At 34.3% G+C, this 19,954-nt stretch overlaps 3 protein-coding genes across 3 annotated transcripts; 1 reads left to right on the forward strand and 2 right to left on the reverse strand.

Annotated features, from left to right (window-relative positions):
- Nucleotides 1-3,264: 3,264 nt before the first annotated feature.
- LOC115724461 (glutamate receptor 3.3) lies at nt 3,265-8,275 on the forward strand. Its single transcript, XM_030653754.2, has 7 exons — nt 3,265-3,663; nt 4,269-4,725; nt 4,869-6,214; nt 6,321-6,598; nt 6,858-6,889; nt 6,992-7,398; nt 7,606-8,275. Exons 2-7 carry the CDS (start codon nt 4,413-4,415, stop codon nt 8,065-8,067), a joined length of 2,838 nt encoding a protein of 945 aa, XP_030509614.1. The 5' UTR covers nt 3,265-3,663; nt 4,269-4,412; the 3' UTR covers nt 8,068-8,275.
- Nucleotides 8,276-18,129: 9,854 nt separating this feature from the next.
- On the reverse strand, nt 18,130-19,468 carry LOC133032809 (uncharacterized). Its single transcript, XM_061107326.1, has 2 exons — nt 18,552-19,468; nt 18,130-18,400 (listed from the first exon to the last, which is right to left on the reverse strand). The coding sequence occupies exons 1-2, from the start codon at nt 18,829-18,831 to the stop codon at nt 18,318-18,320; spliced, it is 363 nt and encodes a 120-aa protein (XP_060963309.1). The 5' UTR covers nt 18,832-19,468; the 3' UTR covers nt 18,130-18,317.
- LOC133032253 (uncharacterized) lies at nt 19,135-19,707 on the reverse strand. The gene is made up of 2 exons (XM_061106133.1): nt 19,642-19,707; nt 19,135-19,560 (listed from the first exon to the last, which is right to left on the reverse strand). The coding sequence occupies exons 1-2, from the start codon at nt 19,705-19,707 to the stop codon at nt 19,135-19,137; spliced, it is 492 nt and encodes a 163-aa protein (XP_060962116.1).
- Between the last annotated feature and the right edge of the window lie 247 nt (nt 19,708-19,954).

A 19,954-nucleotide genomic window follows, 5' to 3' on the forward strand; every position in this document is an offset into this window, starting at 1 on the left:
GCTTGCTCAAGTTACCTTTAACTTCCCATATAATGTTTCTACATAATCTATCGATCTCTTTAATTATCTTTTGAGGTAACAGAAAGATACTCATCCAATAGCACCTTATACTAATCAAAACATAATGAATCAAATGAGCACGCCCAACAAAAGAGAGTTGCCTACTAGACTAGTTGTGCAGATACATAATGATATTTTAATTTATTGGGCTACAATCACTTTCCTTCTATTTGGTAGGCCTCAAGGTGACCCTTAACTATTTTTAGAGGAAGTCTACCTTCATCGAACTTGCTTATCTCAATGATACTCTTCTTCTCAATCTTCTCAACGCCTCCAAAGAAGATTTGAGACTTACTGTGGTTAGCTAGCTAACCTGATCAACTATTGAATATAATGAAAGCTTTTTTTAATTATTTGAACAGATTTGCTCTCTCCTTTGCAGAGAATGATTAAATCATCACCAAAGTAAAGGTTTACTGACTTTAGTCTTTTGCATAAAGGTTTACAAATAATAGATTTTCTTATATTTTTCAAATTTTATGTATTTTTTTATTTATTTCAAATAAGAGAATATAAGACAGGAGGGTTATATTATCATAAAAAAATTTGAAAAATATAAATACTAATCGATAAATATAGAGAAGAGAAAATAAAAGTCAACGATATTAGTTCAGTGGTGAGGGAGGAGTAGAAAAAAGTAAGAAGGCATAAGTTTAATGTTGGATTAAAATCTTATTGTGGGCACATATGTATAATGTATATGCTATTATAAAGTGTGATACAATATTAAGTGACCAATTATGTTATGTGTATCAAAAAAGTATTAAATTGTCATGAAAATAATGTGTAGATACCATAAGTTAATTTATAATTTATTGAGGGGCCAAATTATAAATACCCAAAACTCAATATATAATGAGCTTATAAATAGGCAGTGGTCTCCAAGAAACACTATGATTTATGTATTCTCTTTTTCTTAGGGGTGTTCATTAAACTTCTCAAACCGCCCGCACTGCACCACACCGCAAAAAAAAATGCAGTTTGAAATTTTTTGCGGTGCGGTCGCGGTTTGAATTTTTCCTAAACTGTGCGCAGTGCGATTTGCAGTGTTGAATTGTAAATATGAGGTTCAAACTGCACCGCACATTATAAAAATACCAATTTTTATATTTATTTAGGTCCAATAGGTGAATGTTCAACTCAAGGCCCACTAATTATTGTATTGTTAAAACTTTTTTTTTTTATATTTATTTTCAAACCTTATGGTATTTTTGATAAGTGTTGCTCAAGCTTATTGTATTTGTGATAGTTTAATTATTTGGTGATAGTCCAAACCGCAAAATCCGTACCGCACCATTTTTTGTGGTGCAGTTTTTGCGGTTTTTTAGTTTCGTGGTGCGGGTGCAGTTTGAAAAATTAGAAAAACTGCATGTGAGGGTTGGTTTGAAAAAATTGTCAAAAACTGCACCACCTGCACCGCGAACACCCCTACTCCTTTTCCATCAGAGAAAATACTTTAGAAATAGTATATTCTTGTAAGATCAAAGCCTTCTCTGCAATCTCCAACAATGGCTTCAGGTTAGTGCTTCCGCTCATCTTTTATCATCTTCGTCTTCTTTAATTTAGCAAAGGTTCTATAGATTTATGATTTAGAGTTTTCTATATTAAAGCACTTTTAAGAATATGTTTAGATCTGATATATATATATATATATATATATATATATCTTGAATGTTTTTTAAATCCTAACATTTGAACCAAAAATTTCTTACTATTACGCTACACTAAGGAAAAGGAAAATAAAATAGAATGCTTTTTTCTAATCATTTTTGAGTAGTCTTCAACTCTTTTACTTCTACTTAAATTTTTTAGATAATTTCAAAAAAATACAAAAACAACATAAAAATTACAAAAATACACTGTGAATGGAATTTTTAATATTTTTACGGGTTTTTAAATTTTATTACATAAATACGGTTTTTTATGTTGTATTTTTGTTATTTTTTTTTTGTTTATTTTTTGTTATTTGTATATTATTTTTTATATTGTTTTGATGTTGTGTTCTTGTTATTTTCATTTGATTTTTTTATTGTTTTCTTATATTTTTATAAAATACCGTAAAAATATATAAAAAAAAAAATTAAACATAAACATGTAAAAAAAAATTATAAAAATTGATATTTTACGTAATTGTCACTAAATTTTTTATTTCAGTTTTATTGTAAATAAGCATGAAAAAGAGATTAATATAGTACAAATAGAATAATCATCTGATAAATGAGAACGGACTCAATGGCATATGGTTCCTCTCTGAAGTGGTGTTGGAATTTTGGTTAAAATTAGAGACAAAAAGAAATGGCATAAAAAAAGTATGTTGAAAATGTGAGTTGGTGGGGTTGTAAGAAATGTAATAATGTCATGTTATGCATTATTCTAAAGCTAACTTTATTCTTTTCTTGGCGTATGTATATCCATATAGTACTTAAACATAACCCCTTTGACTGTGTATTATATTGGAGAGGAGTATTTACCAAATTTGATCCCTACTATTTTGTTTATGGTGCATTTGATCTCATTAAATGTGGATATTAATTTTTAAATTCAATCAAATTCACACAATAGCTTAAATTTAATCTAGTCCAATCTATAAAAGTGTAAATTAGATCGGTTACTTTAAATTAGTTATTTTTTAATATTAAGTTATTTAATATTCATTAAAAAATATTTTTTTTACATAATTAATAATAAAATAAAATAAATTATTATTGTTTGATATCTCCGATAAAAAATTAAAATAAATAAAATAATAGATAACGAAGTTAAAAAAAAATTATATGTAGAAAAAAATATTTAATTTTGTTTTAAATTATATTTTCATTATATAAAGATAAAATAGACATTTAAATTATTAAATTTTGAAATATATTTATATTATATGTTTCAAAATTTTAATTTATTAATTTTTTACATTAAAATATTTAGTTTTGAGATATGTATGAATTTATTGTTTATTTTTATATATCAATCAATATTCCATCTACAATTTTTTATTTTTCAATCCAATCAAGTTCGTATGTATATATATCAGTATTTTGTTAATTGAATTGGATATTTTGTGAAGATGTTATTATGTTATTTTGCCTATATTACAAGTCATCCATCCATGTGACCCCGCATCCTATATGCTATGCTTTGAATGACATGATTTGACACTATTACACTATATGGAATTGTAAAGTAACTTACATTATTCTCTCTTGTCTTAATTAAGATAATAATGTTCCTAATCCCATAGCATATATTAGTATTTAGTAGTACAGAAGTGTGATTTAAAGTTTTGATCTTTACGTATGTAGACACACATATATATCTTTTTCTCCAACAAAGAAGCATATTTATTATGCTATTACCTACTAAAATTCCCAGTACCCACTTGTGTTTGGAGTTTGAAGCACGTGATTTTTAGATTCTTTGGTGTTTTCCGAGTGTTTTCATCTGTAACAATTGAGCAAGGGGACCAGGGGTTTTACCATTTATGGACTTTTTTCTCTTAAACCCACATCCCATTTATTGTTTCTCTGCCAATCTTTCTTTGTTTTTTTTCAGATAGGGAGGGAAGGAAGAGGAATGGGATGCCTCCACTCAATTACTTGAGTTTCTGGGGTAAGGTCTTTTTTTTTTAGTTTCATTTCATTTGGGTTGAATTGAATATTAATTCTATTTGATGCTGATGCATCATCTTATCTGGGTTTTCAAACCAAAGTTGCTATCTTTGTGGCTTAGAGCTTTATAACAGCAAGAGAATCTAATCCCTTCTTTGTTTTTTTTTTCTGGGCTGTGTTTGTGTTGTGTTTTGATGCTAGCTGTATTTCTGGATTCTTATAGCTTTTGCTCTTAATGATGTGAAACCCATCAAAGAAATGTAACTATAATGTTTATCACGTGTGGAGTAAATGCTATGTCATTGCCAGAATGGGTAAAATTGAAGTCAACTTTGCCAATTATTAGATGAGAGAGCTCCTTCTTGTTTTTTAATATTACTTTATTAGAGAAGACCAAGAGCAAGAACCTTGGCTTAACTTCTCTAGGAATAATTTTCTCATTCCCCAATCAATCTTTTGGTTTATAACAAAAAGAAAAATATGTATGCTCTTTTGGTTGAGCAAGAAGATAGTTTTGATGCTTAATTTGCTAATAAATTATTCTTTTGGCTGAGCAAGAAGATAGTTTTGGTGCTTAATATGTTAACAAACTTTTTCTCTGTCCAGCTTTCTGTCAAGAATGAGAGGGTTTGGGATTGACATCTCTAAACTGATTGGACACATTAGAGGAGTAGTGGTCTGCATATAAATTTTATAGGCAATATTGTATACTCATGAATCAATTTCTGAACCAAATTTGTCTTGGAGGATATGGATCTGTGTCATATTGTATCAGAAAGAAAGTTTTGTTGGCAGCTGAAGATGAGTTTGATTTGGTTTCCACTTTTGTTTATATGCCTTGGGGGTTTTCCATTTGGGCATGCTCAAAAATTTTCTACAAGGCCTGCTGTTGTGAATATTGGGGCTATCTTCACTTTTGATTCCACAATTGGCCGAGTTGCCAAGATTGCTATTGAGGAAGCAGTGAAAGATGTGAACTCAAATTCCAGCATTCTTCAAGGGACTAAACTTCTTGTAACCATGCAAAACTCCAACTGCAGTGGGTTTCTTGGCATGGTTGAAGGTACTTTCTTTTAACTTGTGCTAGTTTGCTTGCTTGCGCAGCTTTTTGTTGTTTTATCTCGTGTTTGTTCTTCTTGACTATCATGGCTGGAAATTTGTGAAGAGAGTCCAATAAAATAAGCTTAATAACTGTGTTTTTTACAGCTTTGAAACTCATGGAGAAAGACATCATTGCCATTGTTGGCCCGCAGTCATCGGTAGTTGCACATATAGTATCCCATGTTGCTAAGGAACTTCAAGTTCCCTTACTATCCTTCGCAGCCACAGACCCTACTCTTACTTCCCTTCAGTTCCCATATTTTGTTAGGACAATACAGAGTGATTTGTATCAAATGACCGCTGTGGCTGATGTAATTGATTACTATGGTTGGAAGGAGATAATTACCATTTATATAGATGATGATTATGGACGGAATGGTATCTCAGCTTTAGGTGATCAACTTGCACAGAGACGCTGCAAAATCTCGTACAAGGTGCCAATTCCCCCAGGCTTGGAAGTTAGCCGGAGTGAAATCCTGGATCGACTTGTAAATGTTGCATTGATGGAATCTCGAGTTATAGTTCTTCATGTAAATCCAGATTCGGGTTTCATGGTTTTCAGAGTGGCGCAATATCTTAGAATGATGGGAAATGGATTTGTATGGATAGCCACAGATTGGCTTTCATCTGTGTTAGATTCTCGTTCTCCACTTCCCTCAGACATCATGCAGTCAATGCAAGGAGTGCTTGTTTTGCGCCATCACACACCTGAATCAGATAAAAAGAGAGCCTTTGCCTCTAGGTGGGCCAAGTTGACTGGTGGTTCTCTGGGATTAAGTTCTTATGGACTTTATGCTTATGATTCAGTATGGTTGGTTGCTCATGCTATTGATGCATTTTTCAATCAGGGTGGGGTTATTTCATTCTCTAATGATTCCAACATAAAAAATTTAGAAGGTGGTCAACTTCGCCTTGATGCATTGAGCATTTTTGATGGCGGTGATCTTCTCTTGGACAACATATTGCATAGCAACCTTGTTGGCTTAACAGGCCCCATCAGGTTTAATTCAGAAAGATCTCTTGTTCTTCCTGCCTTTGATGTTATTAACGTGATTGGAACTGGATTTCGACGAATTGGTTACTGGTCCAACTATTCTGGTTTATCAACCATTCCTCCCGAGGCACTCTACGATAGACCACCTAATCGGTCAATGGCAAACCAGAAGTTATATGCTGTTATCTGGCCGGGGGAGACAACTGTAAAGCCTCGTGGTTGGGTATTCCCAAACAATGGGAAACAGCTGAGAATTGGTGTGCCAAATAGGGTCAGTTTCAAAGAATTTGTGTCAAAAGTTCAAGGAACTGAGAATTTGTTCAAGGGTTTCTGCATAGATGTTTTTGTTGCTGCTGTGGGTTTATTGCCTTATGCAGTTCCATATCGATTTATCCCATTTGGAGATGGCCATGAAAATCCAAGCTACACAGAACTTGTGACTAAGATCACCACCGGTGTATGTTCTCCATTGTGAATATATTATGTCATTCAAATGTCTACAACTTTATGCAGATGGCTGATTTTTTTTTTTTTTTTTTTTTTTGTTAACCTTTGATTATCAGTTCTTTGATGCTGCTGTTGGTGATATTGCAATTGTCACAAACAGGACAAGGATAGTAGATTTCACTCAGCCATATGTTGCATCTGGCCTTGTTGTGGTAGCTCCATTTAAAAAGCTGAATACTGGTGCGTGGGCATTCCTGCGACCATTTAATGGACTTATGTGGGCTGTCACTGCCACCTTCTTCATTGTTGTGGGAATAGTTGTGTGGATTTTGGAACATAGAATAAACGATGAGTTCCGGGGCCCTCCTAAAAGGCAGCTTATAACCATTCTCTGGTGTGTTCTTAAGTTGAATAATACGTATTTAGACACACCTAATTTGTATGAAACATTTTATATAACTCATTTACTCTTGTACATGCTGATGTGATTGATAGAGCTTATGTTTTGTATGGTCATGCAAAATCTTACCATTTGAGTCTAGAGCTTGCTATAGAATCAAATGGTAAGATTTCTTAGCAATTAGTTCGTTGCTGATAACTTTCTTAATGATTAGTTCATTTCTGATAAATCTCTTGTTTGTGAATCTCAACAGGTTTAGCCTCTCAACTATGTTTTTTGCTCACAGTAAGTGTTCATGTCTGTCTACAGTAAAGTTTCATAAAATGAGGTAATTGCTCAAGCAAAAGTTGATCTGATTGAGTTCGTTTTGCGCTATCCTTCTTGCAGGAGAGAACACCGTGAGCACTCTTGGCCGTTTTGTGCTGATCATATGGCTCTTTGTGGTTTTGATCATAAACTCGAGTTACACTGCGAGTTTGACATCAATCCTTACAGTGCAGCAACTATCTTCTCCCATTAAAGGGATTGAAAGCTTGAAATCCACTGATGAGCCCATTGGGTATCAAGTGGGATCTTTTGCTGAACATTACCTTAGTGAGGAGCTAAACATACCTAAGTCTAGGCTTGTTCCCCTTGGTTCACCGGAAGCCTATGCTAAAGCACTTCAGGACGGTCCTAAGAAAGGCGGCGTGGCAGCTGTGGTTGATGAACGCGCTTACATTGAACTCTTCCTCTCAACACAATGCAAATTTAGAGTTGTTGGCCAGGAGTTCACTAAAAGCGGCTGGGGTTTCGTGAGGATCTGATTTACAGTCATCATTCTGTTAAAACATTTTATTTTTTTTTAATCTAAATATTTAGGGACCAGAAAACTATATTAATTGCTAATGTTGGTACCCAAAGGGACTTGAAACTCAGACCTTGTGGGAGGACTATTTGAGCTAAGATTTTAGCCTTTTATCTGAATTCATGACATCTCTTTTTTCCTCTCATTGTGACAGGCATTTCCAAGAGACTCTCCACTAGCGATTGACATGTCAACCGCGATTCTCCAGCTATCTGAAAACGGGGATCTTCAGAGAATCCATGACAAGTGGTTGATGAGAAGCGCGTGCCAAATGGAAAGTGCTGAACTTGAATCTGATCAGCTTCACCTCAAGAGTTTCTGGGGCCTCTTTCTTATATGTGGTGTTGCTTGCTTCCTTGCTCTTCTCATATACTTCTTCCAAATTATGAACAAACTATGGCGCGGTTCTGCACCAGATTCTGTTACAGGTGGTTCAAGTGATATGAAATCAGGGCGGCTTAGGCGATTTATATCATTGATTGATGAGAAATCAGACAACTCCAATAAGAGGAGGAAAGTGGAGAGATCACTATCTGAAAATGATAAGCAGAAGCAATGGGGGAATGATCCACAAACAGAAATAACTAACAGAAATAGCATTCACAACATCAATTAACTTATGTTACTTGTAAGGTAATTGGTGGTCAAAACTCTATTTGTTAATATTTTGTATTTATTCAGAAAATGTATACACGTGTATGTATGCAGCAGGAAAGTGGAAGCAACATGAGAAGTAGAACCCCATTTGTATTCGATCCATTTCTTGTCTAATACATAATCAAATTAAAATATTATAATAGTAGCAAAGATTTGAGTGTTAGAAACAACAACATTTGTGTATTAGATATTATATATATATATGCTTATGTTAGCTCATCTTCTTTTTCTTTTTCCACAAGTTGAGAGTTTCCCAAATAGGTAAGGAAATTTTTAGGAAGGGCATGTGTGGGTGCATTGGATATGTAAGGATATGCATTGGAAACTTGATACTTTATGATTATTTATTTGTTTATTTATTTTTGAAAGAGTTATGATTCTTACTTGGTAGTTAGTACTTAGTATACGCTCATTAGAACATAATTAACCATCATCAAAATGTCATTTTTAACAAAAAGACTATAACAATCTCTCTCTCTCTCTCTCTCTCTCTCTCTCTCTCTCTCTCTCTCTCTCTCTCTCTCTCTCTACCATGATGGCACTGCCTCCACCACCACCTCCCCACGATGCCACCACTATTGACGCCGCAACCTTCCATCACCATTGACGCCGCAACCTCTCATCACCATTGAAGCAACTCATCGAAGCTCTATATTTCTCTTTTTTTCTTAATATTTTAATAATTCAAAATCAAATCAAAAACCTGAAACATCCAAGGAGATTCACTTAAACACTAATTTATACGTTTCAAACACAGTAATATATGATTTTTTAGGTTTAGCATTACTTTTTTTATTTATTGCTTTAATTAAAAAATCTACATATTTTTTAGCAAAACTATGTGTTTGTGATGCCCCTAGTGAAGAATTTAGCCAAAATAAAATGACGTTTAATGATAGTTTCATGAAAATTTAATTTTAGGCTAAAAATGATACATTTGTAATGGTGTCATAAAAACATAATTTTTGACGCAAGAATAATACATTTGCGATGATCTGCGATGAAATTTGATAAAACTTATAAAATTTACTTTTCACTCAGTTATCAATTCTTGTAATTTTTTTTTTTAAATGGTAATTTGGAGATCTACACATTTATAATATGTATAACATTAAATTCTAAGTGTAAAACAATAAATTTCTAGATCTGCTTGTTTGATACCATAACGAAGTTTGAAACTTAAATAATTTGAAGTTTAGGTTATACACCCTCTTAGTTTAAGGTTATACTCAAAAAAAAAACAAAAAAAAAATCACCTAAAGTGGACAAACAAGTAAAAAGTTATACCTCACCAAAGCTTTTATAAAATTTTATCACAAACGATTGTTAAATAATATTTTTGGCATAAAATCACATTTTTATGAGACTATTGTTAAACATTAGTTTTAAATCATATTTTTCTATTAAATTTTCAAAAGAAGAAGAAGAAGAAATTGCTACCAAACCAATAAATCATGCAAATATGTGTTCGAAACCATAAAATTAGTGTCCTTAGTGAATATTTTTATGGGGTTAAGTCTTGGATTGAATTTTCAATCATTAAAAGTGAAAAATAAATTGAAGGATATGGTCATTGGTGGGTAAACATGTCGTTAATGGTGGTTGGCGCACGAAGGATGTGTTAGAATTGTAAGATGCATAAGGTTCTATTTCAAAACCAATTGGCAATGAGAGGAGAAATAGCCTATGCATCTTATGTATGGTATTTAGTTTCCACACATTATCAATGTGTGACTCCCTAATATCCCTCCTCAATATGGTAGCTATTTTTGTTGTTCACCAATCTTGCACAACTCGACCACAAGTGGCTTTTTTGGCTCACAGCGACTCTATTTGGCTCACTATCCCCAGATCACAAACGGCTCTTTTTGGTTCACTATCATCGGATCACAAGCGGCTCCTTTGGCTTTCTTTTTAGACCGATTTTTGGATTTTGATCGAATACTCATTAGAGTATAGTTTAGCTCTGATACCATGCTAAAATTGTAAGATGCACGGGGTTCCATCTCAAAGTCAATTTATTAAAACATATTACCGCTACTGCTTTAGTTAGTTAGTCATTTGCAGAGATAGTTTAGGTTAGTTAGTTAGTTATAACTAACTCAACTAGCTAAGTAAGGATGAATGTGTACATAAAGGGTTTTCCATTTTCTCATATACAACAGATTGCATTTTACCAAGTACTGAATCAATTCTCACCTCTATTATGGTATCAGACGTAAACTAGATCTTTCGCTTATACTCTGTTCATGGCACGCACTCAGTCCTCTGGTTCATCTTCTTCACAAGATCCCTTTCTAATTGTTGATTCACCCATAACTCTGGCCAATGATTTGCCCATAGCTTCGCCATAATTCTTGCCAATACATCAGAATCACGGCATGCAACGTCCCGCTCCAATGGTTGTTCCTCTTTTGCAAGCTTCTGCAATTGATAATGATGGCCATGGCGTTGGTTCTCACAATTTGCATCGACCTAGATTTGATGGTAATGAACCATATTATGCTTCGATCGAACAATCTCAACCTATTGATCACAAAATCCCTTTCCATCTCAACAATTGTGATCAACCAGCTTATATCATCGTTCCTACACCTCTCAGTGGTCAAGAAAACTTCCTTTCTTAGAAGGGTACTCATCTATCTCCATTGTACCAAAAAACAAAACTCGATTCATCGACAGTACGTTACCTCGACCTCCTCCCACTTATCCTAATATGAGTTTTTGGATTACTTGCAACAATATGGTCATGTCTTGGATTCTCCAATCTGTTTCCCCTGATATTGCTAAAAGCATCATGTTTCGAGATAAGGTTATTGATATGTGGAACGAACTTCATGAACACTTCAATTAAAGCAGTGGCACCAGGATATTTGAGCTCCAAATCTCTCTTTCCAATCTCAAACAACGTGATTCCAATGTCAGTTCGTATTTCACTTGACTCAAAGCCATTTGGGATGAACTTTGTGAGTTTCAATCCTTCTCTCCTTGCATATGTGGCTGCACTTATGGCACCATGAAGAAAATATAAGATTGCTTTCCTAATGGGTCTTAATGAGTCATATGTCCAGGTTCGTGCTCAAATGCTGCTCAATAATCCTATTCCTCCTCTATTTACTATTTCCTCTGTGATTTCTCAAGCAGAATACCAAAGAGGACTCAGAATCAATCTTGTCATTGCTGCCACATCTACCTTTAAGTCGTTTGCTCCTAAAGCCAAGAAACCACACCCTACATGTTCCAATTGCAAGAAATCATGTCATTGGGTCGATAAATTTTATTTCCTTGATGGTTTTCTCCCTGTAGATGAAGATAAGAAGAATTTGAAGACTCTTCCAAACTAGGAGTTAACAATGTTGCATCTACAAGACTCTTCCAAACCAAGAGTTAACAATGTTGCATCTACTTCCTCTCCAGCTCCCCCTCTCTCCTCGATGAATGTAAATCAAGTTCACGAGTTGATCAGTCTTCTTAGTCAGTCTCCCAAACAATCTACACAAGTTGAAATGACTCCAATGGTCTCCAACTTCTCTGGTAACATGCATCCACTCATTTTTGGATTGTGGACAATGGTGCTACATAGCATGTCTGCAACATTCCAAACTTTCTTCAATCTTTTTTAACAAAACATTTATCCCTAATGTTACCTTGCCAAATGGAGACCAAATTCATGTCATTGACACTGGGACTGTTCAAATTAATGAACACATTACTCTTAAGGATGTTCTTTTCATTCCTGAATTTTAGCTAAACATTTTTTATGTTAGTGCACTTCTTGATTATTTGATTGACTTACTGTTGTTTAACAACAATGCTTGTTTTCTTTAGGCACATTCAAAGATTAGGATTGCTAAACGGCTTCACAATCTCTACATGTTGCCTCGTACTCAATCTACTCATCATTATTTTTTTGACATTGCTTGTAATAACCTTTGGCACGATCGCCTAGGACAACTTACTACGCAAATTACACAAACAATGAATAAAGAAATTTCATTTCCCAATAATAAATATCATTCTTGTTTTTGTCCAGTATGTCCATTGCAAAAACAAAAACGTTTATTATTTTCCTCATCAAATGATATGTTTGCTCATATTTGGGGACCTTTTCACTTTATGAGCATTGACGGATACACATACTTCTTAACAATTATTAATAATCACTCTAGACATACATGGATTTATTTTTTAAAAAATAAATCTAATGTTGCTCAGCTCATTTCTCAATTTTATAATTATGTAGCCAAGCAATACCACACTACCATTGAGATCATCCGTTGTGACAATGCAAAAGAATTAAACTTGCCTCTATTTTATACTTCCAAAGGCATTAAAGTTCATAGATGTGTAGAAAAAAATATTTTAGTTGAAAGAAAACACTAGCATATTCTTAATGTTGCAAGGGCCTTACTATTCCAATCTCATTTCAACCTTGTTTACCAGTCCTATATCATACATACTGTAGTTTACCCCATACACTGCACCCCATCTCGCTTATTAAAGTTCAAAACACCTCTTGAACTACTCAATAAAACTTCACCAAACTATACACATCTCAGGGTATTTGGTCGCCTAGCTTATGCTTTCACCTTGTTACCAACGAGGCATAAGTTCTCTCCTGGAGCTTCTCCTTGTATCTCCATAGGCTATCCTATTGGGATGAAGGCTTATACACTCTTAAACATTAAAACAAAAAAAAATCTTTCGTTTTGACAAACCGTGTGGTGCAGTGCAGTTTGCAGTTTTGAATTTAATAATCGCGGTTCAAACTGCACCGCACTATATATTACAAAATTATCACTTTTTACAATATAATTTTTATTCTGTAACAAATATATGTAATATAAGTGTATATTGCATTATTTTTTAAAGATAATTCAATATAATGGCTTGATGATTAGTATGTATATTATGATGTTAAAACTTTAATAATTTTTTGTTTGTATTGTACAACTTTATTAGATTGATTTTTAAATTTTCATTACACTATTTGATAATTATGACAGTGTAAACCGCTTAAACTGCATCGTACCACACCGTATTTTTGTAGTGTAATTTTGCGATTTTAAGATCTCGCGATGCGGTTGCAGTTTGAGACATTATAAAAATCGCATATGCGGTTTGGTTTGAAAAAAATGCTACAATATGCACTACCTGCATCGCGAACACCCCTAGTTGATGCTGCTATTTCTGCAACACCGATCATGCAACTACCCTTACAAATAACACCACTCACAAAGCTGGCATTCCCACATCTATGGCTCCCCAATCACCTCTGCCACTCTTGTTGAGAAATTACCACTCCTACCAGTTGTGTCAAAAGTTTTCAAATCTGGCAGGGTCATCAACGAATTTCCTCACATTAAAGATTATGATTGTTCCACTACTCATTCCATTCATTCCTTCTTGTCTTATGACAGATTATCTAATCAGTTTTGTGCTGCCATACTTCCAGTCTATCTCAGTGAACCATCCAGTTATAAGCAAGCTTATAAATACAAATAATGGCTCAATACCATGGATACTGAGCTCACAACCTCGGAGCAACAACATACCTGGGAGGTTATTCCTTTGCCCATGGCCAACACACTATAGGTAATAAATGAATTTACAAACATAAATATGATGTTTATGGTGTAATTGTTTATTTTAAAGCATGTCTAGTAGCTAAAGGATAATCACAAAAAAAAGGTATTAATTACCTTGACACTTTTGCCCCAGAGGCTAAATTTAATACTCTCAAAGTACTCCTAGCTCTAGCTGTCAAAAAAAAAAAAAAATTGGTCACTCCACCAATTAGACATCAATAATGCATTCCTCCATAGGGACTTGCATGAAACTATATACATGACCTTGCCTTAAGGGTACAAAACAAAGGCCCATTCCCCCTAATGTTGTTTACAGACTCAAAAAGAGCTTGTACGGCTTGAAACAAGCCTCTCACCAATGGTTTACCAAACTCAACTCCACACTCTTGCAATCTAGTTTTAAATAGTCATACTATGACTGTTCATTGTTCATCAAAAACCAAGACAACATGTTTTTGACTGTTTTATTCTATGTTGATGACATAGTCATTGCCACCAACAATGATAAAGCTGCTATCAATTTCAAAAAATACCTCAACTCTGTGTTCAAATTAAAATATCTTACCCCCTGAAATTTGTCAAGGCCTTGAAATAGCTTGATCCACTAATGGAATTTCAATCTCCTAAAGACCTTTTGCACTACAAGTACTAATTGACACAAGATTCTCGGTAGCCAAACCGGCTTCCACCCCATGGAGTCTAACAACAAACTCAACAAGGACTTAGGAGATTTACTCCCTGACCCTATAACTTATAGAAGCATCATAGGAAAATTGATCTATCTTACAACCACCAAGTAGGGATGCACATTTTCCCCACGGGGATAGGGCTTTGTGGGGATCTGCCCCTAATGGGGTGGGGGATTCCTCGTCTAAATGAAGAACGGGGCGGGAACGAGGATTACTTTTTGTCCCCGAATGTTAAAGGGGCGAGGACGGGGATCACACTCCCCGCCCTAACGGGGACCCGTTTAGTATTTTATCTTATATTTCTAGTAATACTTTATAGTTTATAATTTATGTTTGTATTTTTTTAGTATATTACTATCTTGTTTATGAATTTTAAGTTGTGTTTTAGATAATAATTAGTTTATTGAATAATAATTAATGTGTAATATTTTAATTTTAATGTAGTTTAATATTTTTGTATATTAAAAATTTTATTATAAACTTTATTTTTTTAAGGGATTCCCCTCCTCGTCCCCGCCCCCGCCCTTATTAACGAATTCCCTGCCAATAAACGGTGATGGAGATTAAATTCTTAACGGGAATGGGGACGGGGGGAGCACTCCCCGCCAATTTCCCACTCCGTGTACATCCCTACCACCAAGCTTGATCTCTCCTATGTTATGAACAAGCTTAGTCAATTCATGATTGCTCCTCGAAAGCCACATCTCCTTGTTGCTCAGTCAATTATTAGCATATTAATTATAACAAATAAAATAATATTAAAAGTTTAATAAAATAAGATATTTATTTATTTAAATATTAAATAATAATATTTAAATATTTGAATAAAAATCAATAAATGATTCTGTTATAGATATTATTTTTAAATTTAAATATCTAATTTAAACTAAATATCTAATAAGTAATAACCAATTAAGGGAATATCTCAATCACTTTAAGGGAATACCTTAGTCATAAATAATTATCTATAACTATTTTTTAAATTTAAATTTAAATAAATATTTATCTTTTTTAAAAATAATTAACAAACTTTCATTGCAATATAAATGTTTATCTTTTGAATTAAGTAATTAATTAATTCAAAAACAAACCCAGTGGGCCCACCATTTGTCATAGACGCCTATAACTGTGCAGGAACACAGTGCTAGGTGCCACCTTGTAAGGTTATTACAAGATGGTATCTTGTCGTGATAAATCTTTGTCTTCCCAATTTATTTCAGTAATAAATTTAAAAATAATTTATTTATTAAAAAAATAAAGAATTACTATTTTTCTATAGATTTTTTTCAATATAATTATTTTGTGTCATCCATACCCTTGACAAATGTTATATACTGGCAATCCAAGGACTATGAATCTATAATACTAAGCTCTAATAAATTAGATTATTTATTGAATATCATCAACCAAATAATCCTATTTACTAATTCTATTATTAATTCATTAAAAAAATAGAATTGAATTCTTAGTAATTATAGAATTATATTTACTAAATTTAACTATAGTGATCATTAATATAATCAATACCAGTGATTAGCCCTTCATGTATCAGTTCATAGTTAATTTTGGTTAAATTATAGTTTTACCCTTCTAATTAACTTTTTATCTTTTAGTATCATTAATTCACTAGTGAAAATATAATTTAGATCCAATATAAATTATGCACAACTTTGAGTTCCAGAATTAACATTTAAAGGGAACTAATATTCGATCCGTTAGAAAAGTCAGAATTCCACATTATAGATCAAGTTCCCAACCATCCACATTATTAGCTTTCCAAAATAGAAGTTGTAAGAAACATCTTCTCTGAAAAACTTTAGCGAGTGAATCAAAGAAATTAATAACATGAACAAGAGTTCATGATTTCTCAAGATTTAGGTCGATCTACTAATTGATCATCATTGTGGTATAAATTAGGTATTTATTAAAAACGACTAGTTTGATAAAGACAACTTAATTACATATCATTCATATCATATATATATATATTTTATATTATATACAAGACATTCACCAAGATGTCTATTTACATCAGCGATCCGAATCAAGATTACTTACACTGAATAACAGGGATCAGTGAACTATACTAGCAATCATTGATTAAATATTCTATAACTTTAATATATTGCTGATTATTTTATTCAAGGCTTGTGATCTTAATTATCCGTACAATACAAGTCACAACCTCATAAATGAATAAAGAATTTGATGGTAGTTATATATATATATAAATTATTAATAAATAACTCAACATTTAATATTCTACACCATACCACAACATGAACCCATCCCACCTTGGATCAAGCCTCGGGCCAAGACTCGGACCCGGACTTAGGACTTAAATCTGGACCAAGGACACGAATTTAGACCCAGACCTTAGACTTTAGACCTAGACCCCAAACTTGGACCTTGACCCCAGACCTAGACCCCAAACCTGGACCTTGACCCCAGACACAGACCCCAAACTCAGACTCGGACCTCGATCCGAATCTCGAATCTGGACTCGAACCCGAACCTGAACCCCAAACCCAAACCTTGGACCCCAAACACGGACACGGACGTTAGACCTGGACCTCGAACACGGACACGAAGCTCGAACCCCAACTCAAACTCGGACCCTGACCCATACCTCAGACTTGGACCCAAATCTAAACCTGACTGAGTTTAAGGTCTGGGGTCCGAGTTCGGGTATGAGGTCTAGGGCTTGGTCCGGTCTTTGGGCTCTGAGTACGAATCTAGGTATGAGTTTAGGGTTTAAGGTTCAGGTCCAGGTTTTGGGTTTTGGGTTTCAGGTTTGGGTCTGGGGTCTGGGTTTAAGGTCAGGAGTTAGGGTCTAGGGTCTAGGGTCTGGGGCGAGGTTTCGGGTTCAGGTACAGGTCTAGGTTCTGGGTTCGAGTCTGAGTGAGGGTCAGGATCTGAGTCCGGGTCGAGGTCCTGGTCTAGGGTTTGATTAAGAGATGAGATAGGTACGGGCGTCAGTGACATATGAGTACCGGGCATAGGTACAGGCTCATCTGATTAGGCGATGTGATATATTGGTGCCAGGTTATGGCATGGGCCCACTTGATTAGGTAGTGCAATTATCTATTTCTATGTATATGGATGGTTATATTACCTACTGTTAAATGTTATGGTTTAATCATGTTATGATAATAAAATGTATAATTAATTATTTAATGTATCCTTCTTTATTACTTTTCTTGTTGAGTCTATGTGACTCACAGGTGCTCTGTGGTGCGGGTAAGGGCAAAGAAAAGTTAGAACAACCATGAGATGACAGTCTTCTCAAGCAATGTACATATTGACCTTACTAGCCATTTTGTAAAACTTTCATATCAGGGATCCCCAGAATACCTTTTTACTGCCGTTATAATGTCTATTTTTAGTATTTTATTTTAGTCAAGTTTTTTTTTTTTAATATTATCACAGTTTTTAATAATTAATTATTCTATTAGTATTAAACTAGTTTATAAAATCACACATGTGGCGTCCCTATAGATTAGGGCGTTACAAATTCTAAAGGTTAGGAGGCCTTAGACTTAGAGAGAGAATATTGTAGTTTATGGCTTTTGCTTTTTTTGCATGCTTCACAGAACTTTAGATTTCTTAGGTTGCTTGGAATATGTAAAGTAGATAAAATCTTAGCTAAGATTTCAGGAGCAGGATACCCAAGTTTTGAGTACTATAATTTTATATTAGATTTTTTAGCAGGAAATAGTGCAGAATTATGAACAATAGGCAATGTGCAAACATCATTTTTATCAATTGGAATAACAATACAAGGTGGAGAAGTTGTATTAGCAGTACTCTTATTACGTTGAGATGAAAGAGAAAGAGAATTGTTTACAGACTCTTGATTGTTTACAGAGGAAAAAGTAGAATTTGACTCAAACTTGGATTGCTTGGTGACAAGATGACACTCAAGCTGGACCTTAGAAGGAAAGAACTGTGAGACAACATGTATAGATCATTTTTAAGCCTCCCCTTAAGTAGCACTCTCCCTGTGATTTTGTTCCTAACAAAACAACATTTGGAATGAAATTCCAAGAAATTATTATTATTTGTTGTTAACTTAGAGACACTAATAAGATTTTTGGTTATGGTATGAGCTTTACAGACATTGTTTAGATGTAAAGATGAACTAGAAGAGGGGAGAGAGTAGTTACCAATATGACTGATAGCAAGTCTTTTGCCATTTCTAACTACAAGAGTATCAAATCTTGAATATGGAATTTCAGATTCAAGATGTTCCATGCCTTGTGCTATATGATTGGTTGCACCTATGTCAGCATACCAGTCATAATCTTCCACAAATTCTGGTAGTGTTGAATTGGAGCAAACCTGTTGATCTTCTTGGTCATCAATTTTAGCAAGAAAGACCTTAGATTCATTGATCTTGGGTGTGACAAACCCTTTGTCGAATCTGTAATGACAGACAACAGCCATGTGCCCTGCTTTGTGGCAAACTTGACAGAGTAATCGTGGAATGGATGGATTTCCTCTACCATAGGGACGACCCTGAGCACGATTGATGGAGGGATAGCCACGACCTTGATTGGCATATGTCCGATATCCATTACCAGTGTTGGAGCAAGTATAATGTATGCTGAGATTTGTTGAAATGTTAGAATTAGAGTCTCCAACAGAGTAATGTCTTTCAAGCCTGCTCTCATGGGTTAGTAATAAAGATTGGATAGATTCTAACGAAAGATTATCCACAAGACTTATGACATGAACAACCACAAGATCCTACTCAGGTCCTAATCCATTAAGCATGTGCATTATGAGATCATTGTCATCAAGAGAATGACCAACCGTGGACAAAGAATCAACAAGAAGTTTCACTTTGTCACAGTAATCAGTGATTGAAAGATTACATTTCTTAATTGTCGAGATCTGAGATTTAATTTGAAGCAATCTAGCCTTGGATTGACTGGCAAATCTTTGTTCTAGGGCACGCCAAGCATCGAAGGAGGAGTTGTATTGAGCCAGAGATCCAAGAATTGTCTCGGTCATTGAAGATCGGAGCCAATTCAATAAGAGTTGATCTTTTCGTTTCCAAGTGGTGAATTCTAGATTGAAAGCTCCATTGACGAGAGTTCGAACAGGGGCAACACCAGTGAGAAGAATGTCATCAAAGCCATGACCGATGACAGTGGGAATTACTGGCGATTTCTACGCAAGAAAGTTTGTTTGATCTAATCGAACAATGAGAGATGAATTCAGAGAATTTTGAAATGGATTCCATTGCTGAACTGGCAAAGCAGCCTGAGTTGCAGCAATAGAGGTTTGAGTAATGGGTTCAGGGTGACGAGGATCCATGATCAACGTTAGTCAAGAGCTTCCTGAAACCATGTAAAATTAGAGGAACTTATCTATGCAAATCTAAAAGGACACAAACAGAGAATAAATCACAAGACTTTGCAAAAGTTACCAAATCTTGAATGGAGCTCATTATTTATAGAGAGATGATTACAGAGTTAGTTACAAAGTTTCAATCAAGAAAAGAATAACAAAAAATAAGACATCTAATATAAGTGACACAACTAAAAACCTTGAGTTGTTACAA

Source organism: Cannabis sativa, chromosome X, assembly GCF_029168945.1.
Source record: "Cannabis sativa cultivar Pink pepper isolate KNU-18-1 chromosome X, ASM2916894v1, whole genome shotgun sequence".
Lineage (NCBI taxonomy): Eukaryota > Viridiplantae > Streptophyta > Magnoliopsida > Rosales > Cannabaceae > Cannabis > Cannabis sativa.

Coding starts and splice junctions, on each gene's coding strand:
- LOC115724461 (XM_030653754.2), top strand. CDS start 4,413: ATGGATCTGTGTCATATTGTATCAGAAAGAAAGTTTTGTTGGCAGCTG. Junction 6,599..6,857: donor CAGCTTATAACCATTCTCTG/GTGTGTTCTTAA, acceptor GAATCTCAACAG/GTTTAGCCTCTCAACTATGT. Junction 7,399..7,605: donor CTAAAAGCGGCTGGGGTTTC/GTGAGGATCTGA, acceptor TCATTGTGACAG/GCATTTCCAAGAGACTCTCC.
- LOC133032809 (XM_061107326.1), bottom strand. CDS start 18,831: ATGGCTGTTGTCTGTCATTACAGATTCGACAAAGGGTTTGTCACACCC. Junction 18,401..18,551: donor ACTTGCTATCAGTCATATTG/GTAACTACTCTC, acceptor TTGTTTTGTTAG/GAACAAAATCACAGGGAGAG.
- LOC133032253 (XM_061106133.1), bottom strand. CDS start 19,707: ATGGATCCTCGTCACCCTGAACCCATTACTCAAACCTCTATTGCTGCA. Junction 19,561..19,641: donor CAACTCAGGCTGCTTTGCCA/GTTCAGCAATGG, acceptor TTTCTTGCGTAG/AAATCGCCAGTAATTCCCAC.